The sequence below is a fragment of the Salvelinus alpinus genome, chromosome 27, assembly GCF_045679555.1.
Source record: "Salvelinus alpinus chromosome 27, SLU_Salpinus.1, whole genome shotgun sequence".
In the NCBI taxonomy this organism is placed as follows: domain Eukaryota; kingdom Metazoa; phylum Chordata; class Actinopteri; order Salmoniformes; family Salmonidae; genus Salvelinus; species Salvelinus alpinus.
The window spans coordinates 35,209,880-35,228,436 of record NC_092112.1 but is presented as its reverse complement, the minus strand read 5'-3'; the positions used below and the strand labels follow the sequence as shown (position 1 = coordinate 35,228,436).

At 41.3% G+C, this 18,557-nt stretch overlaps 1 protein-coding gene across 1 annotated transcript in view; it reads left to right on the top strand.

Moving 5' to 3' along the window:
- The window catches only part of prima1 (proline rich membrane anchor 1), a 75,803-nt gene extending 62,078 nt beyond the window's left edge, over positions 1-13,725 (top strand). The window contains exon 4 of the mRNA XM_071370437.1: positions 7,845-13,725. Within this exon, the coding sequence (XP_071226538.1) occupies positions 7,845-7,944 (100 nt within the window). The 3' untranslated portion in view covers positions 7,945-13,725. The remainder of the gene's footprint in view (positions 1-7,844) is intronic.
- The last annotated feature ends 4,832 nt before the right edge of the window (positions 13,726-18,557 follow it).

The following is an 18,557-nucleotide window of genomic DNA, read 5'->3' as shown; positions in this document are numbered from 1 at the left end:
TATATCTTGATTTGTTTAACACTTTTTTGGTTACTACAGGATTCCATGTGTGTTATTTAATAGTTTTGATATCTTCACTATTATTCTACAATATAGGAAATAGTACAAATAAAGAAAAACCCTTGAATGAGTAGGTGTGTCCAAACTTTTGACTGGTACTGTATTCTTTTTATCCCTCATTTACTCAAGTGTTTCCTTTATTTTGGCAGTTATCTGTAGTTAGCGGTGTGTGCCATAGTAGCAGACATTGTGTGGTGACGACGTCACCCGCCCTGAGACCTAGAAGTTCACTGGGTTTTCTAGGTCAGTGGTAGGACTGTACTCCTTGAGTATGACGTGTTGTTGTTTCGAGCCACCTGGTTTGAGCCAAGGTCAAGACAGGGAAGGGATCTATCACAATAGGCTAATCTGACACGTCTTATTGATGTCATTTTTGTTTGATCAAAATAGACAACCATAATATAACATCTTTCCCTGGTTGGTTGCTCAAGTTGGTTGTAATATGATTATATTATGTCTTCTCAACAAGAAAACCATCTTAAACAGTTTGTGCAAAATTTGGACGAAATTTCACAGATTTCACTGCTCAAAAATGTATTTAAATGTGGACACCCACGTCATAAAAGTTGATCTGGAAGTTCTGGAATTTACCATTATATTGCAAAAAACATGCTGCTGTACTCCTGAACTTTTCCTGAACTCACACTTTGAGAGGTGTTTTACAGTTCACCCATATCAATATCCCAATTTCAATTTCAACTAATCTCTGGTGGACGTCCTACAGTACATAAACATAAATGGTACCGTAGATCTGTCATGATACAACGGGATGCGTGTGATAACGAGCAGCATTAGTTCCGGTGCTTTGGACAAATCACGATTTCACAGGTGTTAGCGTCTTTTGAGTTTCAGAAGGGGAGGGGAAATTTGTTCCATAGACTTGCCCGTGAATCACAAAGAGAGAGTGCGGTGCTCTTCGTTACGATTCCTTATCTCTTCTCTTAACACATATGGACCCAGAACTTAATTGAGCATCTGACCAATTACACAAGACTTTAGTTCTGGGTTAACCAAGATTACATTTCAATTATTATCCTGAATGTGTCATGCTGTCAGGTTTTTTTATGGTTCTTTTCCTTTTTATGCTGCTGTGAAAAAATTATATTTGAGTAACGCTCAAAGTTGCGTCTGTTTAATTGCTGGAAATGTTTATACATTCAAGCTCCAGGAAACATTAGTCTCTGTTTTGGGTCACAGTAGTATTTACTGCATAGTGTATCATTGTGTACATAGAGATAAGAAGTGCTGTACTTGTAAATGTTTACTTGATCTCCATTAGCTGGTAATGGTGATTGAAGTCAGTGCTGTGACTGGAAGACATGTTTGCCTTACCACTTCCCTGTGAAGACACACACACACACACACACACACACACACACACACACACACACACACACACACACACACACACACACACACACACACACACACACACACACACACACACACACACACACACACACACACACACACACACACACACACAGTCAACCAAGGCAGTCGCCAAGTCCTCTTAAGGACCATGGGAAAGGGTCTGGTCACTGCTAGGACTTCAGTCTCAAGGTTTTGCTGTCCGTCAGGGAAAGGAGGAGAGGAAGGTTTGAGTGTGTGTGTGTGTGTGTGTGCGTGTTTGTGCGTGTTTGCCAGCTGAGTCAGCCCAAATGAAAGGAGTGACGCAGCGACTCTGCTGAAAGCTCATTTATTGACTCTCCCCCTGGCACGTTATGTAAGGCCCCAAGGCCCTGAGCAGAGAGCCACCACAGAGCAGCCAGTTACAATGGGTATGGCTTGACCAGTGGCCAAAACAACAAAAACTACTACAGCCATCAAAATAACTACAGAACTTCTACTGCTGCCTATAGCCTACTCATCTTGAGAAGGAACTTGGCTCATAAATGGCTTCTTTTGAAACAGATCAGGCAGTTTAGTCTACTTCTAACAGAGGCACATTGACTTTCAACTTATGATATAGGCCCTACAACATTTGACTCACTACTTTGTAACTGAAGAGGGGACAACCAACAGAGGAGTGGCTTTCGGCCCCCTCAGCAGCAATTTTGGGGCTTGATAGTTCTCAGTCGCTCACTTGCTCAGGATGACTCCTTGACAAAGACAGAGGGCTTACTAGCAGAGGGACAGGTGTGATGGTGTGATTATAGTAAATGAATCACAGACCCATGGCTTCTACTTGAGAATATTTATTATGTGGTTGTGTCACTAACTCCGCTGCTACTGAATGACTATATGGTCAGCATAAGGAATTAGCGTTAGCCTTGACAATGAAAGACTGGGAGTTTCGTGCCCCGACTCATATTCAGCAATGATCCATGTTGTCTTCTCTGATGGACCCTGGTGTATGTTTTAGGGTAATGACCCTTGGATGGCATGGTAGCCTGTAGCAGCAGAGTATGTTTGAAAGCATCTGGGGCCCTCAATTTGTGTGCTGTGAATTTCTTTGCTGTGAACGTCAGTCTCTGGTACTGTACCATGCCTTAAATCGGTGTGTGAAGAAGGGAGTGAAAGGGTAGGAGGCTGGTGCGGTCTGCAAAGATTGTCTCCTCACAAAAGATTTGACCTTTTAAATGGCTGACTGAGCTTACTGCATTTGAACAATACAGTTAGCTCATCGTAAAGATTGCTAATAGTTTCTTCTGGCATCGTAAAGGATGTTCGTTCGTATAGACCCATTTCCTGTCCGTAACATGAAAAGTTCCACGCGCAACTCCGAAACCTCTTTGTGTACCTAGCAGTGGATACGATCACATGCAATTTCAAATGCAGCTCGTGCAAGTTAACTAACATGTAATCACATGCTTATCGTCTACAACATTACAGATGTCATCAGAGGATTGATTACCTAGCAATCCAGCGAGGCAAAGTAAAATACCACAAATAGGGTAATAGAAGAATAATATAATTGTTGAACATAGCTATAGCCATCAGTGTTGCGTGTTTTCATGGTCGTCACTCGCTCACTGTTAAGTTTGTCAAGGTCCCAGCGTTAGCTATCCTGCTACAGAGCCTGTTGATGTCGGGATGTGCGCGCATCACTCGAATGTGATGTTTGAGGATAAACAGAAAATGGTACTATGCCCCTCATGAGTGTACATCCTTAAGTCCTTGAGGATGGGCCATATTCAATCAAAATCATGTTGGCAGGACAGATGGCCTGGCTACAGGACGTGTCTCATCCACCCATCCCAGAGGGACCCAGATTGTTTTTACAGTATCACTACAAATGAGCAAAAGCATTCCCGACCATTGCTGAAACGTTGAGAGAGGTGCTACCCCAGATAAGTAGTGGGGAAAGTGACTGGATTAATGTGTATAGGCTGAGGGGCTTCAGAACTGAGAAAGTTTCCTATTAGTTTGTTTTTAAGGGTTTCAGACAGACCGAGGCCTTGTATCCCAAAACCGTCACCAGGCAAAGTTGAGATACCTCACCTTCCATAATGCTGATTAAGTATGGGGCGAAAAATTATAATGCCAACAAAGGGGATTGTCTCACACTACAGCTACGTATGAGGAGCATACACATCACGGACAAACTGAATTGGTCCACCTACACAGACAACGTGGTGAAGAAGGCGCAGCAGCGCCTCTTCAACCTCAGGAGGCTGAAGAAATTCGGCTTGTCACCAAAAGCACTCACAAACTTTTACAGATGCACAATCGAGAGCATCCTGTCGGGCTGTATCACCTGGTACGGCAACTGCTCCGCCCACAACCGTAAGGCTCTCCAGAGGTAGTGAGGTCTGCACAACGCATCACCGGGGGCAAACTACCTGCCCTCCAGGACACCTACACCACCCGATGTCACAGGAAGACCATAAAGACCACCCCGCTATCATCCAGAAGGTGAGGTCAGTACAGGTGCATCAAAGCAGGGACCGAGAGACTGAAAAACAGCTTCTATCTCAAGGTCATCAGACTGTTAAAGTGAGTGGCTGCTGCTGTAACAGTTTTAACTTTATGGAGTCCCCTCGCCCCGACCCGGGGACCCTCTACACACATCAACAACAGTCACCCACGAAGCGTCGTTACCCATCACTCCACAAAAGCCGCGGCCCTTGCAGAGCAAGGGGAACCACTACTTCAAGGTTTCAGAGCAAGTCACCGACTGAAAGGCTGCTAGCGCGCACCATCGGTTACACTGCCAACATACTGACTCAACTCCAGCCACTTTAACGATGGAAAAATGTATGGAAAAATGTATCACGAGCCACTTTAAACAATGCCACTTCATATAATGTTTACATACCCTACATTACTCATCTCATATGTATATACTGTACTCTATACCATCTACTGCATCTTGCCATCTTGAGGTAATACATGTCTCACTAGCCACTTTAAACAATGCCACTTTTATATGTTTACATACCCTATATTACTCATCTCATATGTATATACTGTACTCGATACCATCTACTGCATCTTGCCTATGCCGTTCTGTACCATCACTCATTCATATGTTTTTATGTACATATTCTTTATCCCTTTACACTTGTGTGTATAAGGTAGTAGTTGTGGAATTGTTAGGTTAGATTACTTGTTGGTTATTACTGCATTGTCGGAACTAGAAGCACAAGCATTTCGCTACACTTGCATTAACATCTGCTAACCATGTGTATGTGACAAATACAATTTGATTTGATTTGATATAGCCATTTTCAGTGTCTTTCCCTGAAAAAGAAAACAGCATATCCAGACTTTATTCTGGTTGAAAAAGCCAAGGGATCTTATAGAGATCTGTATGTCCATCTTATTTGTCTGTTACCATTATGGACACAGCACGACGGTCCACATCATCTAAAAGTGACATTATGGGGAGAACGATCACAGAGCCCTCCCAGGACCTCCTGGACACATTGATCAAGCCCAGTCTTGCCATCCCTGCAGGGACCCATAATTGAGTTATTTGGGTCCTTGCCTGAAAGGGTCACATATCTTGGATCTCTTAATTAGGGGAGCGACAGGATGGGTAGGTTGAGTTAGGGAAGGAGGCCACTGTGTTCGCTCACTGGGCCATTAAAGGCGGCAGAAAGTCATTTGGAGAACAGGATAACTCACTTTGATGACCCTCAGCAGCTGTGAATCAGCCACTGCAATATACTGCGCACTGGCTGCATTATACCAGGCCCAGCTCTAAGCTCTCCAGGTCTAAGCTCTTAAACGCTGGTGGCCATTTTTTATTCATATTTACAAATTAAAGCTGTTGTGTGGATTTACGTCTTATCTATCCGCAGGGAAGTATACCTCTTGGGAGAAGTGTGTTTGGCACATTTTCCATTTAGATTCCATTATTTTTGTTGTTGTTGATTAGATGAGTTTAATGTGTCACATGCATTAAACTCAGACTAAATCCTTGTGCGCAGCCAGTAACTTACACAATAGTTTGTGGTTTAGATAGGCCTTCCTCTACAATTATAATATTAAATGGCTTTCGTAACCAACTCCTGTGTGCTTTTTGTTTTAATCACAGAGCTTTTCAACATAATAGTAGGTATACAGTAGCTTGGATTCTATTAACTATTGATCTCAAGATCTTCAGATCTTTGACCTATGCTTAAGACAGATTTTTGGTAGAAAAGACAAGTGATGTGCGCATTGGCTTCAGTGGAGGGCAATGGAAGATGTGACACACCTCCTCATTTCTGAAACTGCAGATTCTGCAGATTAGTGTCAGATGGTATGATTGGTTGACTGAGGTTTGCTCACTTCCATCCAGTTTGGCTACTTTCCTTGCTAGCATTTGTTAGAATGCTAATGGATTTGATAGGCTATATGTAGTATTCTGTGCATGGCTAGCCAACTAGCTAGCCTTGTCTAGTAAGACGAGTGTTGCTGGCAAAATATTTTTTTATTTCACCTTTATTTAACCAGGTAGGCTAGTTGAGAACAAGTTGTCATTTGCAACTGCGACCTGGCCAAGATAAAGCAAAGCAGTTCGATACATACTACAACACAGAGTTACACATGGAATAAACAAACATACAATCAATAATACAGTAGAAAAAAATCTCTATAAAAAAATACAGTAGAAAAAAAATCTATATACAACATGTGCAAATGAGGTAGGATAAGAGAGGTAAGGCAATAAATAGGCCATGGTGGCAAAGTAATTACAATATAGCAATTAAACACTGGAATGGTAGAATGTGCAGAAGATGAATGTGCAAGTAGAGATACTGGGGTGCAAAGGAGCAAGAAAAATAAATAAATACAGTATGGGGATGAGGTAGATTGGATGGGCTATTTACAGATGAGCTATGTACAGGTTCAGTGATATGTGAGCTGCTCTGACAGCTGGTGCTTGAAGCTAGTGAGGGAGGTAAGAGTCTCCAGCTTTAATGATTTTTGCAGTTCGTTCCAGTCATTGGCAGCAGAGAACTGGAAGGAGAGGCGGCCGAAGGAAGAATTGGCTTTGAGGGTGACCAGTGAGATATACCTGCTGGAGCGTGTGCTATGGGTGGGTGCTGCTATGGTGACCAGTGAGCTGAGATAAGGCGGGGCTTTACCTAGCAGAGACTTGTAGATTACCTGGAGCGACCAGTATGAAGCGAGGGCCAACCAACGAGAGCGTACAGGTCGCAGTGGTGGGTAGTATATGGGGCTTTGGTGACAAAACGGATGGCACTGTGATAGACTACATCCAATTTGTTGAGTAGAGTGTAGGAGGCTATTTTGTAAATGACATCGCCGAAATCGAGTATCGGTAGGGTGGTCAGTTTTACGAGGGTATGTTTGGCAGCATGAGTGAAGGATGCTTTGTTGCGAAATAGGAAGCCGATTCTAGATTTAATTTTGGATTGGAGATGTTTAATGTGAGTCTGGAAGGAGAGTTTACAGTCTAACCAGACACCTAGGTATTTGTAGTTGTACACATATTCTAAGTCAGAACCGTTCAGGGTAGTGATGATGGACGGGCAGGCAGGTGCGTGCTGCGATCGGTTGAAAAGCATGCATTTAGTTTTACTTGCATTTAAGAGCAGTTGGAGGCCACGGAAGGAGAGTTGTATGGCATTGAAGCTCATCTGGAGGTTAGTTAACACAGTGGAAGAAGGGCCAGAGGTATACAGAATGGTGTCGTCTGCGTAGAGGTGGATCAAAGAATCACCAGTAGCAATAGCGACATCATTGATGTATACAGAGAAGAGAGTCGGCCCAAGAATTGAACCCTGTGGCACCCCCATAGAGGCTGCCAACATGCCCTCCGATTTGACATACTGAACTCTATCAGAGAAGTAGTTGGTGAACCAGGCGAGACAATCATTTGAGAAACCAAGGCTGTTGAGTCTGCCAATAAGAATGTTGTGATTGACAGAGTCGAAAGCCTTAGCCAGGTCGATGAATACGGCTGCACAGTAATGTCTCTAAGTTGGCAGGCTAGCTAGCTGCTGTAGCTGCAGTAATAGTAAGCTAATAGCTATAAGTAATTGTAAACAATTTGAACCTATCTATCTAGCTAGATTGCTAGCTTCATTGTATCCATCTGTAGTCAAAATAATATTCTCCCCACTTGTGTAGTAAGCATAAATGCTTTGAAGCTTGTGGAGGGTGATGCACATTTCACTTTTGACTTGCGATCCGTTGGCCAATGCTTGTCTTCTCTACCATGAATGTGGATATACTCTTCAGAGTCAATTGATTTCAAATGAACCAACAAGGGAGTTAAAGGACACAGGCGCAATACATAGAACAACTGTATGCATCAGATGTAATCACAGGAGCAGTAGTGTTCACATGTTGACATCTGATTATTTTTGTCACCTGTGTCATAGGAAACCCTTACGGAAGGAGGAGAATGGAACAAGCCGAGGGGAGTACGCCATGAGCTCGCGCAGCAAGAAGACGGTGGACACCAACAACACAGGGGTGTAGGAAGTGCCCAGATAGAAGGATCACGGCAACCACAACCCCAAACCACTAGAAATTACAAGAAGCCCTCCTTGACTTTGAGAAGGCAGGGGGGCTGGTAGGAGGGAGAGTATGAACTTGCAATCCAACAGCAAATCATACTTCAGGCCATTGTGGGAACATATGAAAGAGAGCTTGGCCGAAATAGGTCTGTGAAAGAGAATAGCATTGATAAAGATATTAATCCGGGTTTGGAACTCAGTAGCTGACTCCTTCACACGCAGGGCTTGAGGGCTTAGCACTGGAAGCCTTAACGGGATGGCTCGTCTAGAGTGGACTCGATGTCTAGCGGGCACTCGATAACAGCTGCCAGCACATTGGCCAAATCTGTAAGTCCATACATCACCTTGGAGACCCCTAAGTGGACAGAAGCGACACGAAATACAGAGGATAAAAATATCGCATGCACTTTCTGTTGAATGCAATGATTTCTGTCTTTCTCTTTCTGCACTTCCCGCAACCCTCCACATTTCATTGTCTTATTCCCCCCCTTCCCCTTCCTCTCCTGCCTCTGAAGGTTTCCTGATGACTGAGGCACAAATCAACCTTTTGTTAATTGACATTCTCCTTGAAACACAAAACCATGTTGATGGACAAGGATTGCAGTGGTCTGTACACCAAAATATGACAAAAGAAGAACTGTCATCGTGAAGAGTTCAGTGTATTGCTTTTGGTCTCTGACTATGCAATTTGAAAGGATATGAGATATGTTCCCAAGGGTTGTTTCCTTATTATGAAAATAGGACATGAGAGTGTCCAATGCCGATCAGTTATGGATTCTGTTTAGTGCTTTCCGACGCAGATCTGCATTTGAATTTCTGTAGTATGTGTACTACACTATGTCTAGGCTATATTAATCAATGAGAGAATTCAGCCCATAGAAATACACATATGTGATTCAAAGAGTTTCTACAGGGGCTATATTCAATGTGGATTTAGCAATATGACATCATGATGCACAGCGGAGCGACTTCCTGCTTACAGAAATGTGGGCATGCCTCAAGAGGGGGCTCAAATCGGGAAGAGCCAATAGCGGCAGTCTTTCAAGTGTGTTCGTTTGTTATTGCCCCGCTGTGTATGATGATGCAATATTGCTGAGTCTACCTTTAAGAAAGGTAGAATTAACCTTTTTTTTTTTTTTTTGTGTAAGTATATGTTTCACCCAAAAATGCATTCTGTACTTGTTTTTCTCTTTTGTCAAAGTCTCTATTGTAAAGTTTGGCTCCAGGATTCAGTCTTCTGGATTTGGGTTAATGACCTACACCTTTTAAATGCACTGAAGACTTTGGATGTTAGCTTTGCCTATGGGCTTTCCACCCTTAACAAAGCCAGGGTTCAGCATTTCATTAATGGCTAACCTGCAGTTTCTACCCTAATAGTCTACTGGATAAATATCTAAAGGACAGTTATAAAATTACTGCGCAGGAGGGGCGCTCCAAAATAAGGGAGGGGTGTGTAACTTTTTTTTGTTGCTTTGGGAAGGGTTGTGTCGATTTTTATTTGGCACAAGGGAGGGTATTGCATTTTTCCCCTGGTTTACATTTGCTGTTTTGCAGGTTTTCTTATATAATTTATTCCATCCTAGCAAACTTTACCCATCTGCTTTACCCATCCTTATACACTAGCCTACGCCACAGTACCCACATTGGTTGCCGCCGTCGGCTCTGGGCTCATATTCGTCACACTCGTACCTTTGATATTTACCTCTCCAAAGGCCACAAAACAACATGTTCGAGTGCTTCCATGAAAGCTTTGTGGTGCAGAAGCGTGAAGCGAAAGCCACGGTGCAATCAATCAGGAGGTGGACAGCACATGGTGATGAAATTATGCTGAATTGAGTAATTAATTTCAACTAATTAACTAACAACAACAGATCTTTGTGTTGAAGCCTATTTCATCCTATTTAAGAAATATATGGTAGGCCTACCTGTTTTAACAGACGAAATTTAAAGCTATCCATAGATTTGTCGGCCAATTCCTCCAATAGTGTCACCACACCTTAAATACCTCTGTGTCTGTGAATGGCTTGGTCTGTTAAGTTAAAACCAGTGCTCGAATTGAAGGGGCAGGCCTATGTGAGGGTATGCCATAGCCTACTTTCTTGTTAAAGAAACTGGCAAAAATCATACCCCTTGTTAGCTTAAGATTTGGAATAAATTAAAACGGATTCTGCATATATAAAGTGACTTTATAACAATGTTTTTCTCCCCGATGCTTTATGCTAGAAACAAGCTGCAAAATGCCCAAAGACGCAACTCCGGTGCATATGGGGAATATCTTTGGGTTGTCTCTGTCATTCAGAGGTTGAGCTATGAGGTTTTATAGCCGAGAATATATATAGTTTTTCTTTGCTTGGGAAGTAATCTAATAGGCCTACAATGTGTAACTCTGTCGCTACCAATTGAGCTATTCACTTTCTCTAAAAGGGAAGATTTTTAAACCCAGGCAGTTTTTAGGGATGTGGTTGTGACCTTCTCTTGTTGGGTTAAGCCATGGAAGAGCAGCCAGCAGTTAAAGCTTACATTTTCTCTGTCTGGGGTGGCAAGTAGGCTACAATGCTTAGAATCATATGACATCTTAGATTTAATTATTTGCAAGTAGCGACAGTTTAGTTGCAAACAAGACACACTGGTTTAGCATCGGAGAAATGTGGTAAGTTGAATACATATATCTCTGTCCATTCTTCCCTGAAACTTCTATTTTCTAAATCTGCCTTTCTTTTGGGACATTTTGGGAGCGACAGTTTCTCTTGCAACCAAGCTGATTGTTTTGAGCTAATAAAAAGTAGGGTAGGTTACCTGTTTTTCCCCAATCATCGCACAAATAAATAGACATAAGCTACAAAACTAATTCACTAGTGACATTTTGGGCTCTATTCAATCTGCGATAGAAATGTAAAGGTAATTTTCGATTGAGCTGACGAATGCAGAGTTTACCGTGAACATTGCCTTTAAATTTCAATCACGATGTAAAGCTGAACTTCCACGATGCAGATTGAATAGAGCCGTTTATCTACATGAGTATGTTATTGTCATTGAATTAGTGATGTACTAAACAGATGCGTTCAAAATGGTGTTCAAAATAGTGTAGGCCTATGAATTGGGCTGCTATTATATTGTGTTCTGGCCCGACGACTATTAGCTCAGAAAAACGGATATTAAAAAATATATTTTGCTAATATCTTCAGTCATGTACATTGACTAGAATTGCATGAAATGTCTTTATAAAAGGAACTTTTTTAAATCTGACCTGCAAATACGATGATAGATGCATACACCCCCTGATGGTATTAAGGAGGTAGGCCTACTTTGTCACTATTACTGGGGTTGTAATCATTATTTTGAGTTAATTCAATGAAGGGGGAGGGTATTTAATTATTTTCAATTACAAGGGGAGGGTCATGTGAAAATATGTTTTATGTTGGGGAGGGGGGTGCATTTAAAAAAAATGTTAATGACGTCTCGAGTTGGACCCCCCCTCCCATGCAGTAATTTTCGAACGGTCCCTAATAGATACCGCAGTAAATTACTCCACCTACAATATGTCTGGTACTGCATTGTTTTCAAGGTGTGTTTCCTAAAAGCTTTGTAGCTAACATGGTTGATTATTTCTCAAAGTCAATGTACCCAATATCATCATGAATTAAATGTCATGCTCAAATCATCCCAAAGTCTCCAAAAAGGGATTGTGTAGCTCAATGACTTGGTGAGAAGTCATTGACTTGGTTAGAAGTCATTGCTAATATTGCATTTGATGGGAAAATGCTGTAAGCCGATAGTGGTCAGTAGATGCATAAGCAAACTGATTACGGTTAGGAAGGTTAGGAAGCAAACATGTCATTTTGTAATTTGGTTGTACTATCCCTTTAATCTACGTAAACATTGGGAACATTTTGACGTGTATCATTTTTTCCCCCCCGAATGATCTGCCCGTGGTTAGATCAAAAAGTTATATTTCTTCTGAAGAGTGATTCTTCCAATCCCTCTCTCCCTAAGGATACACAGCTTTAGTGGGCTGTAGGGAAGTGGGTCATAATAGGTTAACATGCTGAAATTCAACATACATTAAAATCAACATTTATTCATATCAGAAGAAGAGTCAAATACAATGATAACAGAGCTCATAGATCATCATCTTGCACACAAAGCTAACTGTCTGTATGTCCAAGCTGTCCTTCCTCCTTCATTTCATGCTAAAAAAGAAACCATACTGGACACACTCATTGCATAGTCTATACCTACAGCCCATACCTACGGTTAACTCCACTACATGAACATAGTTGTGTATTATAATGTACAAAATAAGTATAACAAAAATAGCATGAATGTAAATATCAGTATTTAAGACTTGTCTTCTTGACTGTTTATCGTGTGTACAGAGTAAATAACATACTGTATGTTTATAGGATTAAATATTAAGAAACAAAATGTTGATATGCTACCAGTCTGAGTTGAGTAAATGTTGTTGTGTGTCTGGAACAAGCCATTAATGTATATTTGAGTAATTAAAGGTTGTTGCACAATGTATGCATCACATACCAAAACAATAAATATATACAGTGGGGAGAACAAGTATTTGATACACTGCCGATTTTGCAGGTTTTCCTACTTACAAAGCACGTAGAGGTCTGTCATTTTTATCATAGGTACACTTCTACTGTGAGAGTCGGAATCTAAAACAAAAATCCAGAAAATCACATTGGATGATTTTTAAGTAATTAATTTGCATTTTATTGCATGACATAAGTATTTGATACATCAGAAAAGCAGAACTTAATATTTGGTACAGAAACCTTTGTTTGCAATTACAGAGATCATACGTTTCCTGTAGTTCTTGACCAGGTTTGCACACACTGCAGCAGGGATTTTGGCCCACTCCTCCATACAGACCTTCTCCAGATCTTTCAGGTTTCGGGGCTGTCGCTGGGCAATACGGACTTTCAGCTCCCTCCAAAGATTTTCTATTGGGTTCAGGTCTGGAGACTGGCTAGGCCACTCCAGGACCTTGAGATGCTTCTTACGGAGGCACTCCTTAGTTGCCCTGGCTGTCTGTTTCGAGTCGTTGTCATGCTGGAAGACCCAGCCACGACCCATCTTCAATGCTCTTACTGAGGGAAGGAGGTTGTTGGCCAAGATCTCGCGATACATGGCCCCATCCATCCTCCCCTCAATACGGTAGAGTCGTCCTGTCCCCTTTGCAGAAAAGCATCCCCAAAGAATGATGTTTCCACCTCCATGCTTCACGGTTGGGATGGTGTTCTTGGGGTTGTACTCATCCTTCTTCTTCCTCCAAACACGGCGAGTGGAGTTTAGACCAAAAAGCTCTATTTTTGTCTCATCAGACCACATGACCTTCTCCCATTCCTCCTCTGGATCATCCAGATGGTCATTGGCAAACTTCAGACGGGCCTGGACATGCGCTGGCTTGAGAGAGAGCCGGAATTCTTACTGGTTGGTAGGTGATCAAATACTTATGTCATGCAATAAAATGCAAATTAATTACTTAAAAATCATACAATGTGATTTTCTGGATTTTTGTTTTAGATTCCGTCTCTCACAGTTAAAGTGTACCTATGATAAAAATTACAGACCTCTACATGCTTTGTAAGTAGGAAAACCTGCAAAATCGGCAGTGTATCAAATACTTGTTCTCCCCACTGTACATATATATTGTGCATTGAACTAATTTAAATTGCAACCTGCTGACTTTTTTTAGTTTTCAATAAAATTGTACTATTGAATATGATCTATTGTCAGTTTGTTCCATATTGCTTCCTCAATGAATCTAAGACTGTATGGAACGTTGTTGGAGGGATTGTACTCCATTGTGTTTCCAATCAATCAGGGATCAACTCTTTGAAAACGCATTGTGCACATTTCTCACTGATATCAATGCATGATTTAATAAACCCCCCAAAAATCTCAAATTGTGATTTGGCCCTGAAAAACTTGATGAACACAACGTTGGAAGGGCACAGAAAGTCAATTCAACGTCTATTCCACGTTTGTTCAATGTAACTTCATTCAAATGACGTGGAAACAACATTTATTCAGCCAGTGTGTGCCCAGTGGGTATTTACTTTTAGTCCTCAAGGCCCTCTATTTACAGGCATTTATTGCAACAGGCTTTTTATGTGTGCTTTATTCCTCTGCATAGTACAATATAGGCTTTGTATTGCTTTACGACTGATTGCATTAACGCACTTCAAGGAAACCTGTACAGGTCGCAGGAGTTAACCAGTTAAATGTAACTAAACGTAATCTAAAATGTAATGTACGTAATCCCCAAAAGTAATTATTTATCATGAGAGGGCAGTAAACAATAACTAGTAATGCTGCATACTCTAAGAAAGGTTTAAACCTTTCTGGTCATTTAAAAAAAATATAAATTGCTGAGGTGTAGTCACTTTAGAAGACACAAGTTCAAGTACACAGTACAAATATGATGAAAATATTACATATTTCATTTGATGTATTTCCTATTCAACAAAACTGTATGAATAAGGCTTGGAATGACTTATATGCCTTCTAAATATAGTATAATCTTGGCCGGCTCCAGGCATAAGCAACATAAGCGGCCGATTAGGGCTCCCGGCTGTTCTGAGGGCAAAAGAGGGTGTAACTCAATATTAGGAAGGTGTATTTTATGTGGTTGAAAATGAAATACTGTCAGCTTTTATGTTGCTGAAAGAAATTGCACGTTTAGGCTACACAACAGGTCCCTAAACACGCAATCGCATTCTCTTAAGATTATGAAAGGAATAAATCATGTTTCTCAGCTCTTGTTCCCAAGACAAAATGTACATACGGTCTATAATTTTAGTTAATATTATAATTTGCTACAAGTGAGGCTTACAAAGTATTCCAACTACTAGGCTATTCCACTCTAAAATAATTCCTGCATCCATACAGTGCCATTTGATAAATGCAAAGAGATGTCACTTTAAACAAAAAATAGTGTTATGAACGACATTCGGGGATTGTCGTTCATTCATAGTTGTTTTATAATTTGATTATATTCAGGCCTTTTGCTGGTAACAAGCCTTCGCTGTGTCTTGGACACTGGTGATCAGCATAAACTAAAGCAAAATCAGCATCAAGTCACAATATGCTGGCTTCTAAAGTGATCTTTAATTTCTATTGGAATTCAGCCAGAGTGGACAATCTGCATTCAGAATGACTGCCAGGGATAAAAAAAAATGTATAAATGAGACTACCTAAACCAGAACAACCATTTCAGTAACGGGTTCAATTGGATTAGTTTAGAAGAATGTATGTTATTTATCTTTGTGTAGCAAAATATACAACAATTGATTAATCAATCAATCAGTGTACATGCAAAAACGCAGACACTAAAACATTTCTAAAAATGAAACTGCAGTACAGTGTGCTGAGAAATATGATAATGATGGCCGTGGTTTTGCAGACCAGCAAAATTCTGACTATTTGGGAGCCAACCTCACAACCTCTGTTGTCAGTAACCTGAATTTCCTGATACACCGCTGGAGAGTATGATAAAGATTATTAAAAGATTAGAACCTACAGATATTCCGTAATTTGTCCCTATTGGGGAACCCTTTTGGGTGTCACGTAGAACCCTTAGATTTTTTAGAACCCTCTCCCAAGGAACCCTCGTGGGTTCTTCATTTTGTCCCTGTAGGGGAACCCTTTTGGGTTCTACATAGAACCCTGTCATGAAGAACTCTCGGGTTACAGAGTTATGTCATTTGTCCCTAATGGGGGAACCCTTTGGGGAGCCATGTAGAACCCTTTGATTTGTCCCTGTAGGGGAAGCCTTTTGAGTTCCAACCCTGTCACGAAGAACCCCTGGTTCCAGGTAGACCATTTGCAGGTTCTACAGTTATACTTATAGTATATAGTATATGTGCGAATGGCAGACACTGTAAACAATTACCTGTAATTTGACAGTAAGTTACCAGCTACTGAGTTGCAGTAAAAATACAGTATTTTTACAGTTGAATTAAGGTTTTATTGTTGTAAAATGAATTGTTGTTTACCATACTCTCACTGCACTTTGAAATGTAGGTAGGGGCAATGTGCTGGTGGGGGCACATTAGCATATTTGGCAGCATGGTCTAAAAACAATGTACCCTAACCATTCCCAAATTTTGAGTGTGTGGATATACAGTGCATTTAGAAAGTATTCATACCCCCTGACTTATTCCACATTTTGTAGTGTTACAGCCTGAATTCAAAATGGATTTTTTTTTTATTCTCTCACCCATCTACACAAAATATCCGATAATAACAAAGTGAAACAAATTATATATAATTTTTGCAAATGTATTGAAAATGAAATACAGAAATATCTAATTTACATAAGTATTCACACACCTGAGTCAATACTTTGTAGAAGCACCTTTGGCAGCAATTACAGCTGTGAGTCTTTCTGGGTAATTCGCTGGAATGTGCAACATTTGCCCATTATACTTTTACAAATACTTTAAGCTCTGTCAAATTGGTAGTTCATCATTGCTAGATTACCATTTTCAGGTCTTGCCATAGATTTCCAAGTAGACTTTAGTCAAAACTGTAACTCAGCCAATTCTTGGTAAGCAATTCCAGTGTCGATTTGGCCTTGTATTTTAGGTTACTGTCCTGCTGAAAGGTGAACTAATCTCCCAGTGTCTGGTGGAAAGCTAGAATTTTGACTGTGCTTAGCTCCATTCAGTTTATATTTTATCCTGAAAAGCTCCCCAGTCCTTAACGTTTACAAGCATACTCATAACATGATGCAGCCACCATTATGCTTGAAAATATAGAGTTGTAACGTTCGTCGTCGGAATGAGAAGGATCGGACCAAAGCGCACCCCGGTAAGTGTTCATGATATTTATTTAAACTGAACACTGAGACAAAATAATAAAATGGAACAACACGAAACAGTTCTGTCCGGTGCAGACACAAAACAGAAAACAACTACCCACAAAACACAGGTGGGAAAAAGCTGCCTAAGTATGATTCTTAATCAGAGACAACGATAGACAGCTGCCTCTGATTGAGAACCACACCCGGCCAAACACAAAGAAATGCAAAACATAGAAAATGAACATAGAACGCCCACCCAAATCACACCCTGACCAAACCAAAATAGAGACATAAAAAGCTACAGTGGGGAGAACAAGTATTTGATACACTGATGATTTTGCAGGTTTTCCTACTTACAAAGCATGTAGAGGTCTGTAATTTTTATCATAGGTACACTTCAACTGTGAGAGACGGAATCTAAAACAAAAATCCAGAAAATCACACTGTATGATTTTTAAGTAATTCCTTTGCATTTTATTGCATGACATAAGTATTTGATACATCAGAAAAGCAGAACTTAATATTTGGTACAGAAACCTTTGTTTGCAATTACAGAGATCATACGTTTCCTGTAGTTCTTGACCAGGTTTGCACACACTGCAGCAGGGATTTTGGCCCACTCCTCCATACAGACCTTCTCCAGATCCTTCAGGTTTCGGGGCTGTCGCTGGGCAATACGGAATTTCAGCTCCCTCCAAAGATTTTCTATTGGATTCAGGTCTGGAGACTGGCTAGACCACTCCAGGACCTTGAGATGCTTCTTACGGAGCCACTCCTTAGTTGCCCTGGCTGTGTGTTTCGGGTCATTGTCATGCTGGAAGACCCAGCCACGACCCATCTTCAATGCTTTTACTGAGGGAAGGAGGTTGTTGGCCAAGATCTCGCGATACATGGCCCCATCCATCCTCCCCTCAATACGGTGCAGTCGTCCTGTCCCCTTTGCAGAAAAGCAGCCCCAAAGAATGATGTTTCCACCTCCATGCTTCACGTTTGGGATGGGTTCTTGGGGTTGTACTCATCCTTCTTCTTCCTCCAAACACAGCAAGTGGAGTTTAGACCAAAAAGTTATATTTTTGTCTCATCAGACCACATGACCTTCTCCCATTCCTCCTCTGGATCATCCAGATGGTCATTGGCAAATTTCAGACGGGCCTGGACATGCCCTGGCTTGAGCAGGGGGACCTTGCGTGCGCTGCAGGATTTTAATCCATGACGGCGTAGTGTGTTACTAATGGTTTTCTTTGAGACTGTGGTCCCAGCTCTCTTCAGGTCATTGACCAGGTCCTGCCGTGTAGTTCTGGGCTGATCCCTCACCTTCCTCATGATCATTGATGCCCCACGAGGTGAGATCTTGCATGGAGCCCCAGACCGAGGGTGATTGACCGTCATCTTGAACTTCTTCCATTTTCTAATAATTGCGCCAACAGTTTTTGCCTTCTCACCAAGCTGCTTGCCTATTGTCCCGTAGCCCATCCCAGCCTTGTGCAGGTCTACAATTTTATCCCTGATGTCCTTACACAGCTCTCTGGTCTTGGCCATTGTGGAGAGGTTGGAGTCTGTTTGATTGAGCGTGTGGACAGGTGTCTTTTATACAGGTAACGAGTTCAAACAGGTGCAGTTAATACAGGTAATGAGTGGAGAACAGGAGGGCTTCTTAAAGAAAAACTAACAGGTCTGTGAGAGCCGGAATTCTTACTGGTTGGTAGGTGATCAAATACTTATGTCATGCAATAAAATGCAAATTAATTACT